The 21,106-nt window shown below is 38.6% G+C and overlaps 1 protein-coding gene across 6 annotated transcripts in view; it reads right to left on the bottom strand.

The window, feature by feature from the left end:
* Window positions 1-21,106, bottom strand: part of SPIRE1 (spire type actin nucleation factor 1) — a 206,937-nt gene that overhangs the window by 161,973 nt on the left and 23,858 nt on the right. For all 6 annotated transcript variants that reach the window (XM_060028619.1, XM_060028622.1, XM_060028620.1 and 3 more), the window contains exon 2: window positions 1,538-1,572. In XM_060028619.1, the coding sequence (XP_059884602.1) occupies window positions 1,538-1,572 (35 nt within the window). The remainder of the gene's footprint in view (window positions 1-1,537; window positions 1,573-21,106) is intronic.

Genomic DNA, 21,106 nt, shown 5'->3' with positions numbered 1-21,106 from the left:
GACTCTCAACGACTGCGCCACCAGGGAAGCCCCACACTGAACTTTTTATTTTCTCATGATTTTCCCTCTCCAAACAGACCAAAAAAAAAAAAAAAATCTGAGAGTTCTGTTTAGATTCCAATTCTTTTGGTGATCCAAGTTATGGATCAAAGAGGAGATAACATGAAGTGACATTCCTATACAAAGCAAGTGCTAAACAAAATGTTAAAACCATGTTGATTTTATGGCAACAAAACATAGTAAGAATAATGAGATTTACGACTATGTCTTGTATGTAAAATCCTTACATTTCATTACCTAAATGCAGATGAATGCTGATTATATTTGTATCATTCTGATGTAGATAATAGTGTCTTTAGAGTTTATAAAACTTTTTCACCTATATAATCACTTTAAAATTTTACAACCCATGAGATTAACAGAGATTATCTTTAACATTTTATAAGTAAGAAAGCCAAAGTTCTGAGACAAAAAACTACTTGCTCAAAATTACATAGCTAGAAAGATGCACACCAGAAACCACAGACAGAACTTGTATTTTTGGACTCAAATCAAATCCCAATCCTTTATATCATATTGAACAATACATCAAAAATTGTCACAATATAAAAATATTAAGTTCTTGATCATTTTTACAGCTAATTTGGAAGAAATTACTTCTACTTCTCAAGTTGAACAGAAAACATAAAATGCGTTGAATAACTTCTGAATGCAAAAAAGAATAAATTATTTTTGCTTCTTTATTATATAATATAATCCCTTAGGAATCTTACATCTTACTTAAAATAACAATTAAAATTTAATAAAACCTACATCAACATGTAAATGTATTATAAAATTAGAAAAATAACTTCTTAAATCCTTAATTAGGCATTGCCATTAACAAAAGACCTAAGACTCCTAATTAAGTATGATGCAACAGCTCCAGAAAAGACCACCACACATACATAATTCATCAATGCTGCCCTCATATTTCAGTGTCACCACTGAAATTTCTGCAAGGGACACATGGAGTTGCATTAAATTTCACAATCAGAATTTTAAATTATTTAAATTATTAGAAAATAATAAACCTACTTATAAAAATGACAAATCATTTAATTCATCAACAATCTTGCTGAAACACTTTCCAAGTCCCTATTTTTTCCTACTCCCAGGCAACTCCATAGGAGTCCAACACATTTAAAAGATTTATTATGACACACTACATTGGATTCTTTAAAAATTGAATGTAAACTACTTCTTATTAAGGGCTCTGAATCTTAGTTAACTCCATTTCATAAACAACAACATAGGAAATTTTTTAAACTATGACTAAGCTGATCTTTATAACACACCTTGACATTTTAAAACTATGGACGAGATAACTGATTTTTCTTCACATTTTACTCTTCCTAAATATAAAAGATATATACTTTCTCTCAGTACATCCTCATCAGAAAACCAAAAACCCATAGTGAGATATTTCAGAACTCAAGTTAGTCTAAATAGAACTTCAAAGCTGCATTACTGAGAAATATTTGAGGATTTCTCTTACCTCTGTTTCTGTACAATGTGAATATTCCAATTTACCTGTAATGAAAATACAAAAAGTTACTTTCAGAGGATTTTGGTTTTTTTATCACTGACAAAAAATATCTGAGCTATTCTGACTATGGCTTCATTATATCTATGAAAATTTATACAAAATAAAGGTGTTAGAATGACCAAATTTCTGGAAGGTCCTGCTTAAGGATTTAAGTTTAAAAATACCCATAAAAGAATAATAAAGAAAAAGATGGGAAGAACATGCTTAACTGTAATAAGATATAAAGCATACACACATATTTAATACATATATAAATTAATGAAAGTAAAATAAAAATATATTTTCTTGCTTTCTTTTTAAAATAACTTAAAATACTTTAAAGGCCTTTAAAAAGTACCATTTAAAATACTTTTAAATACCTTAAAAAAATCTTTAAAAGACTCTTGGGCTCTTCCCTAAATATATTTCCAGTTTAAAGTTACACTGATTGTTTCAATTAACGCAGAAATGTTTCAAACTCCTATTTAATATACGATGGTTATTTTTCTTTAATACATGAATAGACACAACCATATAATTAATTTAGTAATTCTTCCAGTAGAGGATCATCTATAGAATAACCAGACTGAACAATATTTGGCTGCACCAACGTTAACACTTTCTCGTCATCACTGAGACATAATACCAAAGAACATGTACAGTTACATATTTCTGTCAATTCGGGTGATTAAAACATACTTTCAAAATAAAAAGACTGCTATTTTTATTTTATTTATTTATTTTTTTTCCCTGTACGCGGGCCTCTCACTGTTGTGGCCTCTCCCGCTGCAGAGCACAGGCTCTGGATGGGCAGGCTCAGCGGCCATGGTTCACGGGCCCAGCCGCTCCACGGCATGTGGGATCTTCCGGGACCAGGGCACGAACCCCTGTCCCCTGCATCAGCAGGCGGACTCTCAACCACTGCGCCACCAGGGAAGCCCAAGACTGCTATTTTTAAAGGAGAATCACTTATTAAGTAGCTTTAACAAAAAGAATACATAATTTCTCCAGTCTACATTTCTTAAATTTCATTGTCCTAAGTTCAAATACATATTTATCTCTACCTCTTTCCCTCCAACCAAAACTATCTTTCCTCCTAGCTAACTCCTTCTCCCCAACAACTAATGGGTTGCTCCATTTTTTTTAATGATTAATGAGAATTTATATACCTTAGAGTCTATGATGATACCACCAAAAAAAAACATAAATAATGTTTTTATATGCCTCCTAACTCTTAAGATGAAAAATAAAGTTGAAACCCACATTTCTGTTGACCTAATGATACTAATGTGAAATACTGGCTGAAATTGAGACCAGAAAATAAGGAACCTTGGGTTCTGTGAATTAAAAATGATATATAAGCAATAAATAATTTTAAATTATATGAAGACACAGATAAAATGGGTTTAATATATGTGTGTATATACTAGAGTTTGATAAATATATAACTGTTATATATTTAGTGTTATATAAAATTATATATTATAGTTACATTTTTCATGTTATATATTATCTTTTATTTATTTATATATGACTGCTCAGAACATTAGTGCTTTTGGTAGATTAATTATACTTCACTCCTATAGAAATGGTAATTAATTTAACATAGGAAAGTACTGTGGACAGGAATAGCTCACAGAAGGGCACAGAATACCTCTCAGCAAATATTTACTGAGTGTCTACTCTGTAAAGGAGGAAGAGGGAGGGAGAAATACAGTATTAAGACAAGTCATAACAGAGAGTAACCTCTTTGAGGGTACATGGATACACATCTTCGGTATGATACATTCTCAGGGTAAAAAGAATTACAAAGAAAAACAATTTTATGTAGTAGGTTTGTTGTTGGTAATAGCGTTGGTGAAAAATTCTGAAACTATTTTGTATGTACTGTATCACTGAGCAAACTAGTAAATACAGTGATATTGTTGGGAATCAGCAACAGAGGGAAAAGAATATACACCTAACACGTGGGAAGCAGAGAAGAGCCCTGCAGTGGCGAACTGGACCAAGAGGTATTATACAACTTCAGAAAACCATCTATTTCCTAGCTCTGCCCTCCAAAAGAGGGAGAAGCAAGAGCACCCCAGTTTTCAAGAGCATTCCTAGCCCATTCCCACTCAAAGGAACCAGGACTCTGGGAAATTGGCAGAAATCAGGGCTGGGACAGGTAAATTATTAGATAAGCTTCATTACTTTGCACTAGAAAGTAATGAAGTGCTCAAAGAATGACAGAGGTACAAAGTCCTGTAAGATTTTTTCAGTGACCTCTACTATAAAACTGAAAATGCTTTCCTGTAAGAGTACCAAAATTTTTGTGAGAACACACACTGCTTTCCGTTATTCAATCTGAACTGGTAAGTCACACAAATATGAAAAGGTGGTTAGGGACTTCCCTGGTGGTGTAGTAGTTAAGAATCAGCCTGCCAATGCAGGGGACACAGGTTCGAACCCTGGTCTGGGAAGATCCCACATGCCGGGGAGCAACTAAGCCCGCGAGCCACAAATACTGAAGCCTGCGTGCCTAGAGCCTATGCTCCGCAACAAGAGAAGCCACCGCAATGAGAAACCCGCGCACCGCAACGAAGAGTAGCCCCCGCTCAACCCAACTATTGAAAGCCTGTGTGCAGCAGCAAAGACCCAACGCAGCCAAAAATAAAATAAATAAATAAATAAATAAGAAAAGGTGGTTAAGTATGAAGTGCCTGACCACCTGCACTACTCTGCCGTCCAAATCCCTGCTCAGACTCTGACCCAGGAATCAGAAAATCCCAATTACATGACAGCAGAGCTTCAAGGAATCCTGGAAATGATCTTTCCCAATCCACTCATCCATAAATGGGTAATCTGAGCCTGAGGAGCCAAACATGCACAAAATGACAGAGCGAAGTGAAGCCTCCAAGGCTCCGACCCCCGCAAAAGTATCAGTGTGCTTTTGTTACCCTGCTCCTCCATTCCCACTTGCAGGGCCCAGCATCCCAGCTACCTACCACTGCTGACATTGTTTCTGGGGAAAGGCACCCCCGATTTAACAGTTGGAAACTTCCAGTACAGCACCTAGGATTTTCATGTGACACCTCTGAGCCTTTCTTCAAAGGCTGGCCATCTCTGTTTACAGAACCAGACCTAAGGAATCTCTCTAAAACCTACAATCTTATGACTTCACTTTCAACAATCCCATGACTTCACTTTCAACAATCCCAGTAACCTAAGCTGATGGTTGGCCTAAGCAAGGTTTGAGATTATTAAATGCAGTAAATTAGTTCTTTCAATTAAAGTAACAACTTTACTGATTTATTGATTCTATTAATTTTTATTAGGTTAAATTTAATTAGAAGGCTAGATTAACTATGTGATGATACAAAATAAAATCAAATATCTGAAATAGTACTTAAACATTAAGTTTCAAAATATTTTAACATTATCAAAGTACTTACACACTAGGAAGAGGGATGATTTGCATAGCAAGCCAAAAATTCAGTTCAGTATTTCTCAAAAGGAAAGAGCATTTTAACAATGCTGCAAGAATCAAGGCTGGGGTTTAGACCCTTCTTTTTAACTAATTCTGAAATATTTGATGCTCTTAAGATTTACTAGACAAGTTCCCTCATGTCCCAGTAAACAGAAAAACTAATGTCTTCCTATAAATTAACATAGAATGGCTTTAAAAAACCACACTAGTCCTAGTATGAAATGTCTGTCATAAAGAACTCATCACCTAAGAAACACTGTCATCTTTAGCAGACATTTTAAATCTCAAATATTGATAATCAGATAATCCCACTCAGCAGGCCTGCTCAATAAGGTACCAGAGGGAACACATCCCACCCAGTAGGCCACTCAGAGCCCTGCTGTTCACACAGCACTTTCTGAAACGGCCTCACCTCAATGGAATCACAAATTCTGATGAACCACACAACTATCTCGTGGAAATTAAGGCACAGTTTCAAAAAAATTCACAGATGTTCACAGAGGTGAATAACAGTTTTAAATTAAGGTAGTACTCCAGTCTTCGGGGTAGAAACCTCAGCATATGGCTGAATTATCACACAGTCACATTATCAATATGATGCAAATTAGCTGAATACACAAAAGGCAAACTATGCCTGCCAAAAAGACACAGAATCCCGGTAACTTTTAGGATGAATAAATGGCTCTGAGAATTACTCTACAATTTTTTTCCTCTGTGACCAAACTCTGGGCAGTGTCTAGGTCTATCTGTTCTTTTTCATGGTGAAGCAAAGCAGTATCAATAGGTACACCTGCCTTCTCGCCAGCTCACTCCTATCCCCCTCGTTCCTTCAATAAATATTTACTGAATTCCTACTAAATACTACTGGTAACACTGATGATAAAGCAGCCAACAAGTCAGGCATGGTGCTTGCCCCATAGGGCTTACATGTTAGTGAACAGAGACCAAAGAAGGCAATCAAATAAAATAATTACAACTGGTTATCAATGCCATTAAGGACAGAAAAGGGAGAGAAAGAAAACAGCAGGAAAGACTCCTTGAGAAGATGACATTTAAATAGAGATCTTGAAGTGGGGTAGCAACTCACTGCAGGGTTGGGGAAGCCGCTGCTCCGTCTGGAACGAGATAGCAGCTGTGGGAGGGCCCTGGAAGCTTCTGCAAGGACAGGCGGGGGCAGATCACATGGGCCTTGAAAGACAGTACAGGGAGTTTCAATCTGAGGTGAAGTACAATGGGAAGCTCATGGAAGATGCTAGAAAGAGCGTGAGCTGGTGCGAGATAGGTTTCCAGGTCAGTCATGCCATATGAAGAAAGCAGCAGAGAGGATCCAAGTGAAAGCCTGCGGTCAGTGAGGAGGCCACTGTCACTGTCTTGGGGAGCAACGGGGCTGCCAGCCTGGTGGTGGCAGCATCCAGGAAGAAAAGCAGCGGATGCAAGGTATGAATCAGGAGCAGAACGCACAGAACCTGCTGATGGGCTAATCACGGGTGGAGTAGGGGAAGAAGGAAAGAAGGATGCCCTGACCATGCTCCATTTTTCCAAGGAAAGTATTCTCAACGACTTGATCAAAACTGATCAACAACAGCACTAGTTTAAGAACTCAAATATTTTATAAGAGAGAAGTAGTAGGCTTTTTGGACAGTTTTTATATTAATACTAGAAAAAAAAAGAGAATAGTTTTGAACAGTTAACAGGCTAAAATTTAGCAATAAAATAATTCCTGCAGCCTAACCAAGCCTGGATTTCTGAAACACCATGGTCACTGAGGGCTTAGAATCCATGATCAGCATATACTTTAGTTTGCTGGGGGGGGGGGGGTTGTTTGTTTGTTTGTTTTTAGGCCGCGCCATGCAGCATGTGGGATATTAGTTTCCCGACCAGGGATCGAACCATGCTCCCTACACTGGGAGCACAGAGCCTTAACCACTGGACCGCCAGGGAAGTCCCTAGTTTGCTGTTTCTGTATCAAAAGTAAGGACAGGGAAACTCTGTAATCAGCTTATACCCAGCTCCCCCATAAAATCATTTTTTCCAAGTTACATTTTTAATGAGGAAAAAAAAGCTATACATTTGACACAAGAAACAGCTACATTGGGGATACTTTTATTTTGACTGTTAAATTATAAAATCATTATCCTCTATGTCAAACAAATTCACTAGTTATATAAATGCTCAAAGATTAACAGGAACTTAGAATGTAGAAATGGGAGAAAACTAGTATACTCTCTGACCAGCTAAAGAGTTTCATTAAGTTTCTCTTCTTGTCCTGGCTGTCAGTAAGAATGAAATAAAATTTAACCTTCCACCACCATAATGTCCCTGTGCTAATATATTTCTTCACAACTGCTGATGTTGAAGCAGTTGAGTATCTAAGTAAGCTTTCTCTTGGTTGCCTTGGTAAGGCCATCTGGTACAATAAGTATCAAGAAAAAGCCTTTAGATTTTGACAGGCCTAGGTTCAAATCGTCCTTCCATCACTTAATAATTGTGTGATGCGACTTTAAAATAAGATACTTCCCAGAGTTTTAAGCTTTCTCATCTACAAAAAAAGTGGGATAATTCCAACCTCATGAGGCCAATACGAAAATTAAATGAAATAAAAAATGTTTTGAAGCGCTCTGCATAATGCCTACAGTAGGGGCTCAGCAACTGGTGGGCTTATCATCACAACCCTGTGGAAAGAAGGGTGATGTGGACACATGAAAATAAAGTCCTAAGTAAAACCGGCAGCATGAATTAACAGAAAGATCTTAGTATTCTTCAAAACTCTTGTGATAAAATGTTCTATAGAGAAACTGAATATAAATTTTTATGTTTACCAGATTACAACCATGTAAAAGAGGTATAGACTTTGAAATACAAAAAGTAGCTAAGTCATATGATGGATTGTTGTAAAATTCAGCTCATTTTTATACCTGCTCACTAAGATCTTTAAAAGCCACTACCTTTTACTCTACACCTCTCTCCAGAGCTTCCTAACACACACATTCTCCTCTCCTCATGTGATGGTATCTGGGTGGGGGCGGCGGGGGGGTGGGGGGGACAACATCAGCAGAGGCTCAGGCCAGGGTAGTGGGAAGGGGGGTTTCATCAGTTATCACTCAAAAGTGAAATAAGAAAGTCTGGAATGGCCATATCTATCATCAACCCATAAAGAGACTACATAAGCCAAATAATGACACCCCCGCCCCCAAAGATGTCCACATCCTCATCCTCAGACTCTGTGAATACATTACTTTAATGGCAAAGTGATTTGCAGCCATGGTTAGGGGTCTTGAGGTGGGGAAGAGTACCCTGGATTATCCAGGTGGGACCAATGCGATCACAAGGGGCCTTACAAGAGATCCAGAGAAGGAGCGGTGGTGATGGAAGCAGAGGCTGGAGTGACATGATTGCAGGAAGGGGGACACAAAGCCAAGGAATGTGGAAAGCCTCTCTAGAGGCTGGAAAAGGCAAGGAACAGATTTTCCCCTGGAGGCTCCTGAAGGAATACAGCCCTGCCAACAGCTCAATTTTAGCCCATAGGACCCATTTTCAGACTTCTGACTGACAAAACTGTAGGATAATAATTTTGTATTGTTTTAAGCCACAAAATTATTGGTGATTTGTTACAGAAAACAAATATACAGACCATTAAAAAGTCAAAGCAATATGACGCCCTCTCACCATCCCAAACATGACCTTCAGGCCACCCTGTATACTGGCTAATCCCATAGAGAATGACCCACAGGGCACAGGACAACAGAGCACAGTGGTTAAGAGCAAGGACTCCGGGCCAGACTTTGGGGGTTTGAATCCCAGGTGGGCTGTTGGCTGTACTTAAGGCCTCTACACTTCACATCCCATTTGTAAGGTGGAGGTTAATAACAGTACCTATCACAGGGTTGTTGTGAGGAGCAAAAGTAATAATCAAAGTAAACTGCTTAGCCTGTCACCTGTCACACGATAAGTACTTGATAAAACATTAGCTCTATTACCACTTAAGTCTTTGAAGCATTCTCTCCAGGGAGAAAATAAGTCAAAAAGACTTTCCTCTCCCAAACCCAAAAAGCTGTGGTCCACAGACCGCTTGACCCCTCAGATATGGAGGTATAATTGACAGACCCACACCCATGCCCTGGCCTGTAAGGAGGAAGCCCGCCATGCCATCTGTCCACCTTGAGTCCCCTGCACCTGTACGTGCTGCGTCAGCCACAGGAGAAGACATGGGGCTCACGGCCCTCACCCCACTCTCCTCTGTCCTCCCCTCACCATCTTCTCTCCTCCCTGTCCCGTCCAGGGCATGTAGTGCTCATCGTCCACTGCCTGTGCACAGGCAGAGAGTCTTATCTTACCTCTCAAGTTCTCCTTCCAAAACTGACAGTACTAAGAATGATTCCGGTTATTATAATTTTTCATCTCCCTACCCTGAATAACTCTGGTTGAAAGCTTCATTCAGATGGACTGACAATTATTTTCACAAGGCCCCAATCTTAAAGGAAATGCTATGATCAATGGAACTATTCTGAACACCTCTGCCAGAAACATATTAAAGACAAAAGGCATCCATCCAAAATTTCCTAGACATTTCTAGATATCCATGTCATTCAAACCACCCCCACAATGCTCTTTTAAATTCTAAGAAAATAAATTATTGTTAATGAAATATTAATACTTCAAATTAATCCACACTTGCTTTATATGGATCAAACATATTCTACCTGCTGGTGTGAAGCCCAGACCTGAGAAGCACTGCTGTAAAACCTTCATTTTTACAGCTGGGGAAGCTCAAGCTCTGAAGAATAAAATGACTCAGGGAAGGTCAAAGAACTGGGACCAGTCACCCAGCCCAGTAAGGGAGAGACTACGAAGCAACGAGTGCCCAGAAGTGAAGCACGGGTTGGCACTAGGGGGCAAAGTTCAAGAATAAGTGAGAGAGTGGCATGGACAGATATACACTACCAAACATAAAATAGATAGCTAGTGGGAAGCAGCCACATAGCACAGGGAGATCAGCTCCGCACTTTGTAACCACCTAGAGGGGTGGGATAGGGAGGGTGGGAGGGAGGGAGACGCAAGAGGGAGGAGATATGGGGACATATGTATATGTATAACTGATTCACTTTGTTATAAAGCAGAAACTGACACACCATTGTAAAGCAATTATACTCTAATAAATATGTTAAAAAATAAATAAAATAAAATAAAGAATACTAACAACAAATTTTGCTAAGTACCAGGACTTCCCTGGTGGTCCAGCAGTTAAGACTCCATGCTCCCAATGCAGGGGGCCTGGGTTTGATCCCTGGTCAGGGAACTAGATCACACATACTGCAACTAAGACCTGGCGCAGCCAAATAAATAAATAATTTTTTTTTTAATTTGCTAAGTATCACTTTGGTTTACTCATCCCCTGCTCACAACTAATAAATGTGGGCAGAGAAAAAAAATATGATGTGTTTATGTGAGCTTTATAAGTCCCTTTAATAAGACAAAGGAAATCCCTGAATAATCAGTGTGAACAATACACTTAATCACATTTTGTAGGATTTGGAGTATAATCTTACCATTTTAAGGAAGTATAGAACTTAAAGCCATTATATGTTTCCTTGTATAATCAGCATTGCTCTTACAGATGACTGATTTTTTTTTTTTCCTGGCCACGCTGTATGGCTTGTGGGATCTTAGTTCCCGGACCAGGGATTGAACCCGGGCCCTAGGCAGTGAGAGCGAGGAGTCCTAACCACTGGACCGCCAGGGAATTCCCTTCAGATGACTGATTTTGATCCTGACCCTGGTGAGGAACATAACCTTTCATCTGAGTACCACTTATGGACGAAGCATTCATTCATCTCTTCACTCATGGACAACATGTCTATGTGACAGGTTCTCCCCAGAATTTGACTCTCCTTCCTTGAGATCATCTGACCCCATTGGCAGACTCTGCCCCAAGCCAGGCTCTAGAACCTTCAGCGTCAAGTCACCTTTGCCATAAACCTCAAGTTTAACCCAATTCTGAAATGTGGGGGCTTCTGCTTTAACTTTGAGACTCAGACAGTACTTTGCATCCTAGATCCTGTAACTAAATCCTTTATCTCAAAAAAAAAAAAAGGGAAGCAAGCCGTGGCTTGGCTTATTATTGCCAGTTGCCTTCCTAGGGACTACCTAGCCCTTGGACCTAATATCCCCAGCAGAGACCACTTGCTGGCCCTTTTCTGCAGCCCCTGCCTCCCTTCTGATTCTGCTTGCTCATCCGACGAACCCAGCTGACTGCCTTACAGAGCTAACACCCCTGATTTCTGCCCCTCCTCCACCACCAAACCCTCCCAACCTATTCCATGGCACTAGAGTAATCAAATATAACTGAGTCTGTTCTGAAATGAAAGTCCTAGTATTACATTTTGTTAATTATTAGGTTATTTTTTTCTATTTAGCAACCTTAATTAACTAAACTTTATATCATCTCATAGAATAAACATCATTAAATGTCAAGTATTTTCTACTGAAAAATAATTACTTCAGTTTCAGCATAACTTTTTTCAACAAAACTCAAATACTATCTTTGTTTCATGTAATTTAGCAACACTCAAAGCTTGTATAGCAAAGAGGTTTCCCCTCCTGTGCAGATTCTAGTCAAACAGTAAGTAGTGGCTGTCTAGGATGCCACTTTCAGAAGAGTTCTGAGGGCAGCTATGGGGTGGGAGGAGCCCGTGACCATTTAGTAATGTTTCCATGGCACAGAGGGATGGGCAGTGCAGAGGCCACATTTCTAACACTCCTGTGTTGGATGCGGTGATGGAAGTTGTGGTCCTTTTCATGTACAGTGTGGATTTGGGTTAAAAAAATTTCCCTAGTGATATTAATCCAAACATTAGTTGCCTGAATTTCATGAGACCTCAAAAATACACTGAGATCACAGCACTTTATCACTTTTCTTCAAGAACAAGTAGAACTTGGAGGGGAATTCCCCAAGCCAAATCATAAAAAGAAGATGACTAGGGAGTGTCAATCCCAAATGTTCTCATATTTCCTATCAATTGAAAAAAATCTGGCTGTCATGCATTTCATACCCTGTGTATTCTCCTAAGAATCTCCTCTCCACTGTGGCCTCTGATCATGTACGAGACCATCCTAGCCAAGAGGAACCCTGCCAGAGAGGTATCTCAGGTACTTCTTCTATCCCCAGACTGAAGCTCCTTTAGATACAGCACCATAACTGCCATCTATATCCATTTGCCCGAATATGTTACTTATCCTCTAACAAGATTGGGTATACCTGATTTAAACTATAAAAACTACCTAGGCACACATTTTTAGCTATTTAACCTTTAGTATATATATATATATAGTGTGTGTGTGTGTGTGTGTGTATATATATATATATATATATATATGTATTATACCTATGAGTAAAATACAGGGTTGGCCAAAAAGTTCGTTCAGGTTTTTAACCAACCCAATACTAAGTTCTTTAAATGCAAATGGAATCAAAATGACTATTAACTGCCAAAGGAGGTCAGAGTTAGGGATCAACTATCATTAGAAATTTTTTTTACAAATTTTAATCATTTAATCATTCCCCACCAATAAAATTTAATTTTACACACATCAGAAAAAAGAGTAACCAAATGTTTCATCTAAGCTATGTCTTATCTTACAGTTCTCAAATGAAATTGGTTTCAACAGTTTTGGGGAAAAAGTTATATTTACATTCATTTTATTATTAATGTAAGTAAGCCCCCCAAAACTCCCAAGGATTTAAAGAGGCTAAATTAAATTATGAGTAAGTGAATATCAAACAAGTTAGAAAGTGATAAAGTGAAAGAAAGCTAAATTCAAGAATACTATATGATTTTTTAAATTTAAAACTAGTATAAGTGGTGGTCAAACACTAACTTTCCCTCACATTTTTTTTAACATCTTTATTGCAGTATAATTGCTTTACAATGGTGTGTTAGTTTCTGCTTTATAACAAAGTGAATCAGCTATACATATATCCCCATACCTCCTCCCTCTTGTGTCTTCCTCCCACCCTCTCTATCCCACCCCTCTAGGTGGTCACAAAGCACTGAGCTGATCTCCCTGTGCTATGCGGTTGCTTCCCACTAGCTATCTATTTTACGTTTGGTAGTATATATAAGTCCATGCCACTCTCTCACTTCGTCCCAGCTTACTCTTCCCCCTCTCTGTGTCCTCAAGTCCATTCTCTACGTCTGTGCCTTTATTCCTGTCCTGCCCCTAGGTTCTTCATAACCTTTTTTATTTTTTTTAAGATTCCATATATACGTGTTAGCATACGGTATTTGTTTTTCTCTTTCTGCCTTTCTTCACTCTGTATGAGAGACTCTAGGTCCATCCACCTCATTACAAATAATTCAATTACGTTTCTTTTTATGGCTGAGTAATATTCCATTGTATATATGTGCCACATCTTCTTTATCCATTCATCTGTCAGTGGACACTTAGGTTGCTTCCATGTCCTGGCTATTGTAAACAGAGCTGCAATGAACATTATGGTACATGACTCTTTTTGAGTTATGGTTTTCTCAGGGCATATGCCCAGTAATGGAATTGCTGGGTCATATGGTAGTTCTATTTTCAGTTTTTTAAGGAACCTCTATACTCTTCTCCATAGTGGCTGTATCAATTTACATTCCCACCAACAGCGCAAGAAGGTTCCCTTTTTTCCACACTCTCTCCAGCATTTATTGTTTGTAGATTTTTTGATGATGGCCATTCTGACTGGTGTGAGGTGATACCTCATTGTAGTTTGATTTGCATTTCTCTAATGATTAGTGATGTAGAGCATCCTTTTATGTGTTTGTTGGCAATCTGTATATCTTCTTTGGAGAAATGTCTACTTAGGTCTTCTGCCCATTTTTGGATTGAGTTGTTTGTTTTTTTGATATTCAGCTGCATGAGCTGCTGGAAAATTCTGGAGATTAATCCTTTGTCAGTTGCTTCATTTGCAAATATTTTCTCCCATTCTGAGGGTTGTCTTTTCGTCTTGTTTATGGTTTCCTTTGCTGTGCAAAAGCTTTGAAGTTTCATTAGGTCCCATTTGTTTATTTTTGTTTTTATTTCCATTTCTCTAGGAGGTGGGTCAAAAACGATCTTGCTGTGACTTATGTCATAGAGTGTTATGCCTATGTTTTCCTCTAAGAGTTTGATAGTGTCTGGCCTTACATTTAGGTCTTTAATCCATTTTGAGTTTATTTTTGTGTATGGTGTTAGGGAGTGTTCTAATTTCATTCTTTTACATGTAGCAGTCCAGTTTTCCCAGCACCACTTATTGAAGAGGCTGTCTTTTCTCCATTGTATATTCTTGCCTCCTTTATCAAAAATAAGGTGACCATATATGCATGGGTTTATCTCTGGGCTTTCTATCCTGTTCCACTGATCTATATTTGTTTTTCTGCCAGTACCATACTGTCTTGATTACTGTAGCTTTGTAGTATAGTCTGAAGTCAGGGAGTCTGATTACTCCAGCTCTGTTTTTCTTTCTCAAGATTGTTTTGGCTATTCAGGGTCTTTTGTGTTTCCATACAAATTATGAAATTTTTTGTTCTAGTTCTGTGAAAAATCCCATTGGTAGTTTGATAGGGATTGCACTGAATCTGTAGATTGCTTTGGGTAGTAGAGTCATTTTCACAATGTTGATTCTTCCAATCCAAGAACATAATATATCTCTCCATCTGTTTGTATCATCTTTAATTTCTTTCATCAGTGTCTTATAGTTTTCTGCATACAGGTCTTTCGTCTCTTTAAGTAGGTTTATTCCTAGGTATTTTATTCTTTTTGTTGCAATGGTAAATGGAAGTGCTTTCTTAATTTCACTTTCAGATTTTTCATCATTAGTGTATAGGAATGTAAGAGATTTCTGTGCATTAATTTTGTATCCTGATACTTTACCGGATTCATTGATTAGCTCTAGTAGTTTTCTGGTAGCATCTTTAGGATTCTCTATGTATAGTATCATGTCATCTGCAAACAGTTACAGCTTTACTTCTTCTTTTCCAATTTGGATTCCTTTTATTTCTTTTTCTTCTCTGATTGCTGTGGTTAATACTTCCAAAACTATGTTGAATAATAGTGGTGGGAGTGGGCAACCTTGTCTTTTTCCTGATCTTAGTGGAAATGGTTTCAGTTTTTCACCATTGAGAACAATGTTGGCTGTGGGTCTGTCATATATGGCCTTTATTATGTTGAGGTAAGTTCCCCCTATGCCTACTTTCTGGAGGGTTTTTATCATAAATGCATGTTGAATTTTGTCAAAAGCTTTTTCTGCATCTATTGAGATGATATGGTTTTTATCCTTCAGTGTGTTAATATAGTGTATCACGTTGATTTGCGTATACTGAAGAATCCTTGCATTCCTGGGATAAACCCCACTCGATCATGGCGTATGATCCTTTTAATGTGCTGTTGGATTCTGTTTGCTAGTATTTTGTTGAGGATTTTTGCATCTATATTCATCAGTGATATTGGCCTGTAATTTTCTGTTTTTGTAGTATCTTTGTCTGGTTTTGGTATCAGGGTGATGGTAGTCTCGTAGAATGAGTTTGGGAGTGTTCCTCCCTCTGCTATATTTTGGAAGAGTTTGAGAAGGATGGTGTTAGCTCTTCTCTAAATGTTTGATAGAATTCGCCTGTGAAGCCATCTGGTCCTGGGCTTTTGTTTGTTGGAAGATTTTAATCACAGTCTCAATTTCAGTGCTTCTGATTGGTCTGTGTATATTTTTTTCTTCCTGGTTCAGTCTCAGAAGGTTGTGCTTTTCTAAGAATTTGTCCATTTCTTCCAGGTTGTCCATTTCATTGACATATAGGTGCTTGTAGTAATCTCTCATGATCCTTTGTATTTCTGCAATGTCAGTTGTTACTTTTACTTTTCTAATTCTACTGATTTGAGTCTTCTCCCTTTTTTTCTTGATGAGTCTGGCTAATGGTTTATCAATTTTGTTTATCTTCTCAAAGGGGGGTTCAGTATTGATGTGATTCGTAATATGCCGTAGCCCCCGAATTTTAGTAATGTGGCTGCAAGGACTATAGAGCCTGCGATGGGAGCTTCTACATTCACTTTGGGTAATCAAATGTGGAGGCCATAGAGGAGTATTTTTACTACAAAGGTTATCATGCAGGTCAGTCATATAAAGACGTTGGATCAGAGTTGCATAGTGGTAAGGCTCAGTATTGAAATACGAGGAAATTCAGAGAGCCCATGGTGTTTTGTATGTATACTAATGCCACTAGCAGTGGGAGTGATCCAACTAGTGTGTAGAATAAAAAAGTCCTGCAGTAAGGCGTTCTGTTTGGTTACCTCAGCAGGCGATGATAATAAGGGTAGGAACTAGTGTAGCTTCAAATATAATGTAAAATAGCATTAGTTCTGTGGTGGTAAATGTTATGATTAAAAATGTTTGTAATATGATTAGTATTGTCAAGTATAATTTTTTTCGGATTAGTGGTTCTTTGAGTAGGTGAGATTGACTGGCTATTAGTATTACGGGAAGGAGCCATATTGTTAGGACCAGTAATGGTGCGGATAGGGAGTCAGAGAAGAATACTAACGAGAAGTTAAAGCTACTGTCACTGAATTGGTTAAGAAGAAGTAGGCTTGGGCTTCCCAGGTGGGCCAGCGGTTGAAAATCTGCCTGCCAATGCAGGGGACACAGGTTCGAGCCCTGGTCCGGGAAGATCCCACATGCCACAGAGCAACTAAGCCCGTGCACCACAACTACTGAGCCTGCGCTCTAGAGCCTGTGAGCCACAACTACTGGAACCCATGTGCCACAAGTACTGAAGCCCACGCACCTATAGCCCATGCTCTGCAACAAGAGAAGCCACCACAATGAGAAGCCCGTGCACCACAACAAAGAGTAGCCCCTGCTCGTCACAACTAGAGAAAGCCCACGCGCAGCAACGAAGACCCAACACAGCCATAAATAAATAAATAAATAAATAAATAAAGTTTTAAAAAAAGAAGTGGGCTTGTGAAACAAATTAGTAGGCTACGGGTTGTGGAGTTAATTCAGATGATGTTGCTTTTTGATAATCAAGTTAGGGGTATTAGTATGACTGTAGGAATAATAAATTTCAGCATTGGAGGAGGTTGAGGTTTTGTACATAATCAGTGCCATAGGTATTTGATACTACTACTAGCAAGGCTAACCCGAGTGCTGCTTCGCAGGCTGTGAACACCAGCAAGATGACTGGTATTATGCTGGCTAAAGTGTGAATTTAGGATTGCTAGGGTCGCCAGGATGAATAGTGATAATATTATGCCTTCTAGACATAGCAGTGAGGATATTAGGTGAGACTAATATATTAGTAATCCTATGAGGCATATAGTAAACACTATAATAATATTTATATGTACTAAAGACACTTGGTAATTATGGGTCTAATCATAATCTAATGAGTCAAAACCACTTGTTTTGTTTTAAACTAAATACCATATTCAGCCCACTCCAGTCCCTTTTGAGTTCACTTGCAGGCCAGGCTAATTGCCAATAATTAAAAGTAAAGCCATGGTGAGTACTGTTTTTAAGTTGTTTGTTTGGGTTGCTCAAGGGAGGGGCAGTAGGAGAGCAATTTCTAGGTCAAAAAGGAGGAATGTGATCGCTACTAGGAAAAATTTTATGGAAAAACGTAGGCAGGCGGATCCTATAGGGTCAAGTCCGGATTCGTAAGGGCTTGTTTTTTCTGCGTGTTTAGTTGAGGGAGTCAGAAGGCGATGAGTATGAGTAATGAGGCTAGTGTTGTATTTGTTAATAGGGTCAGTATTAAGTTTATTATTCTTTTTCAGGGTGTACCAAAACTAACTGATTGGAAGTCAGTTGCACTAATTAATACTAAAAGAATTATGAGCCTCATCAATAGATAGATACGAAAAGGAATAGTCATACAACATCTACAAAATGTCAGTATCAAGCAGTGGCTTCAAAGCCGAAGTGATGGTTGGACGTGAAGTGAAATTTTAATTGGCACAGGAAACAAACAATAAGGAAGGTAGATCCAATGATTACATGCAGTCCGTGGAATCCTGTGGCTATGAAGAAAGTTGACCTGTAGACCCCATCTGAGGTCGTAAATGGGGCTTTGTAATACTCTGAGGCTTGTAGGAGTATAAAATAGATACCAAGAGTAATTGTAATAAAGAGGGCTTGAAGAATATGCTTACGATTTCCTTCCATAAGGCTATGGTGGGCCCAAGTAATAGACACGCCAGAGGCCAATAGCATGGAAGTGTTGAGGAGTGGTACCTCTAAGGGGTTTAGAGGGCAAATGCCTGTTGGTGGCCAGCACCCGCCTAACTCAGGGGTAGGGGCGAGGCTTGAGTGATAGAAGGCTCAAAGAAGCTGGTAAAAAAAGGACTTCTGAGACAATAAATAAGATTATTCCATATCGAAGTCCCTTTTGGACAGTTGGTGTGTGGTGGTCTTGGAAAAGTGCTTTCTCGAATAACATCTCATCATCACTGATGTATTGTTAGTGTTAGTTAGTAGGCCTAGTATTAGTAGAATTATTGAGTTGAAGTGGAATCATATGATTAGGCCTGACGTTATGAGAAGGGCTGAAAGGGCTCCTGTAAGGGGTCAAGGACTAGGATTTACTATGTGGTACACATGGATCTGATGGGTCATTATGTGTTGTCATGAAGATATAAGCTTACTAAGAGGGTAAATACATAGCAACGGCGAATTCGAGGATAGTGAGTAGGGTGAGAATAATGAATGTAATGAGAGCTGTGAATGTGCTGATGCTTATTAGCACTAAGGTTGCTTCTCCAATTAGATGTATTAATATTTGACCTGCTGTAATAATGGCCGTTAATCGCACAGCTAGTGCTACCGGTTGGATAAACAGGTTGATAGTTTCGATAATTACTAGCATGGGGATGAGAGGGGCGGGTGTGCCTTGTGGTAGGAAGTGAGCTAACGATGCTTTTGTTTTGTTGCGGAAACCTATAACCACGGTACCGGCTCATAGGGGAATGAATGCCTATTCCCACATTCACTGAGAGCAGCATGGTGGGTGTAAATGAGTGGGGCAGTAGTCCAAGAAGGTTGGTTGACCCAATAAATAGAATGAGTGACATTAGTATTAGTGATCAAGTCTGTCCTTTATGATTATGGATGCTTATTATTTGTTTTGATGTAAGTTGGATTAGTCATTGTTGAAGGGAAATTATGCGATTGTTAACTAGTCGTTTTGATGTTGGAAATAAAATACCTGGGAACATAATAATTAAAATGACTATGGGGAGGCCCATTACTATCAGGGTTATGAAAGGGGCAAACAAATTTTTGTTCATTCTGTTTCTCAAGGGGTAGGTTGTTTTTGCACTTTAGTGAGTGTTGACTCTGGGTTGGGGTAGTAGATATGCTTTGAGACTTTTAGTTGAAATATAATAAATAGTGTTAGAAATATAGATGAAATGGTAATAAATCATGTTGATATATCTCATTATGGCATACCATTAAGGAGAATCTTAGCTCTTGGTCTTTAACTTAAAAGGTTAACGCTAATCTAGCCTCTTAATGAGAATATAACATAGATGCAATCATTTTTCAAAGTATTTTAGAGGCACTAACTCAAGGACAATTGGCATGAAGCTGTGGTTTGATCCACAAATCTCTGAACACTGTCTGTAATAAAAGCCCCGTTGTGTTGATATTAGGGTTGTTTGATTTAGGCGTCCTGGGATTGCATCTGTTTTTAGGCCCAAGGAAGGTACGGCTCATGAGTGTAATACGTCTTCGGAGGAGATTAGTATTCGGATTGTTATTTCTATGGGCAATACTACTCGGTTATCTACTTCTAGCAGTCGTAGTTCCCCTGGTTTTAGGTCTGATGTTGGGATTATATAGGAGTCAAAATTTAGGTCTTTGTAGTCAGTATATTTATAGCTTCAGTATCATTGGTGACCTATAGTTTTTACAGTAAGAGACAGATTATTAATTTCATCTATTATGTAAAGGATTTAAAATGATGGTAGGGCAATTAAGATCAAGATAATGGCCAGTAAAATAATCCAGATAGTTTCTACTTCCTGTGCATCTATCGTGCTAGTATGTGCTAGCTTAGTTGTTAGTATTAGTGAAATAATATAAAGAACCAGGGAGCTAATTAAGAAGACAATTATTAGTGTGTGGTCATGAAAGTGTAGTAGCTCTTCCATGATGGGTGATGTTGCACCTTGAAAACCTAGTTGAAAGGGATATGCCATAGAGATATGCAAGATTTCCACCTGTGACTTAACTTTGACAAAGTTACATAAAATTTTACTAATATCTCGTTCATGGAGAAAGACACAGCGGTTATGGTGTTGGCTTGAAACTGATAAAAGAGGGTTCGACTCCTTCCTTTCCTGACTACTTTAGATTGAAGTAGGTTGGCTCTTCAAATGTATTATATGGTGGAGGACATCCATTTAGTCACTCTAAATTTGTAGTAGTGAGTTCTACTGTTAGTACTTCTCGTTTGGATGCGAATGCGTCTCAGATAATGAAAATTATCAGGATGACTGCTGTTAATGAGATCAATGAGCCTATTGATGAGATAGTATTTCATGTTGTATAGGCATCTGGGTAGTCGGAGTATTGTCGAGGCGTACCAGATAGGCCTAAAAAATGTTATGGGAAGAAAGTTATGTTGACACCCACAAATATGATTACAAAGTGAACTTTTGCTCATGTTGAGTGTATATCCTGAGAATAGTGGAAATCAGTGCACAAATCCTCCTATGATAGCGAAAACAGCTCCCACTGAGAGCACATAAGGAAAGTGTGCGACTACATAGTAGATAACATGAAGGACAATGTCTAATGATCAATTAGCTAGGACAATGCCTGTTAGTCTGCTGACTGTGAAAAGGAAAACGAAACCCAGGGCTCACATCATGGCCGGGGACCACTTAATATTATATCCGTGGAGTGTTGCCAGTCAGCTAAACACTTTCACCCTTGTGGGAATGGTGATAATTATAGTGGCTGATGTAAAATATGCTCGTGTGTCAACGTCTATACCCACTGAGACTATGTGGTAGGCTCATACAATGAACCCTAAGAATCCAATTGATATTATAGCTCA

Source organism: Delphinus delphis, chromosome 13 (assembly GCF_949987515.2).
Source record: "Delphinus delphis chromosome 13, mDelDel1.2, whole genome shotgun sequence".
NCBI lineage: Eukaryota > Metazoa > Chordata > Mammalia > Artiodactyla > Delphinidae > Delphinus > Delphinus delphis.
This window is presented reverse-complemented; position numbering and strand designations above follow the sequence as displayed.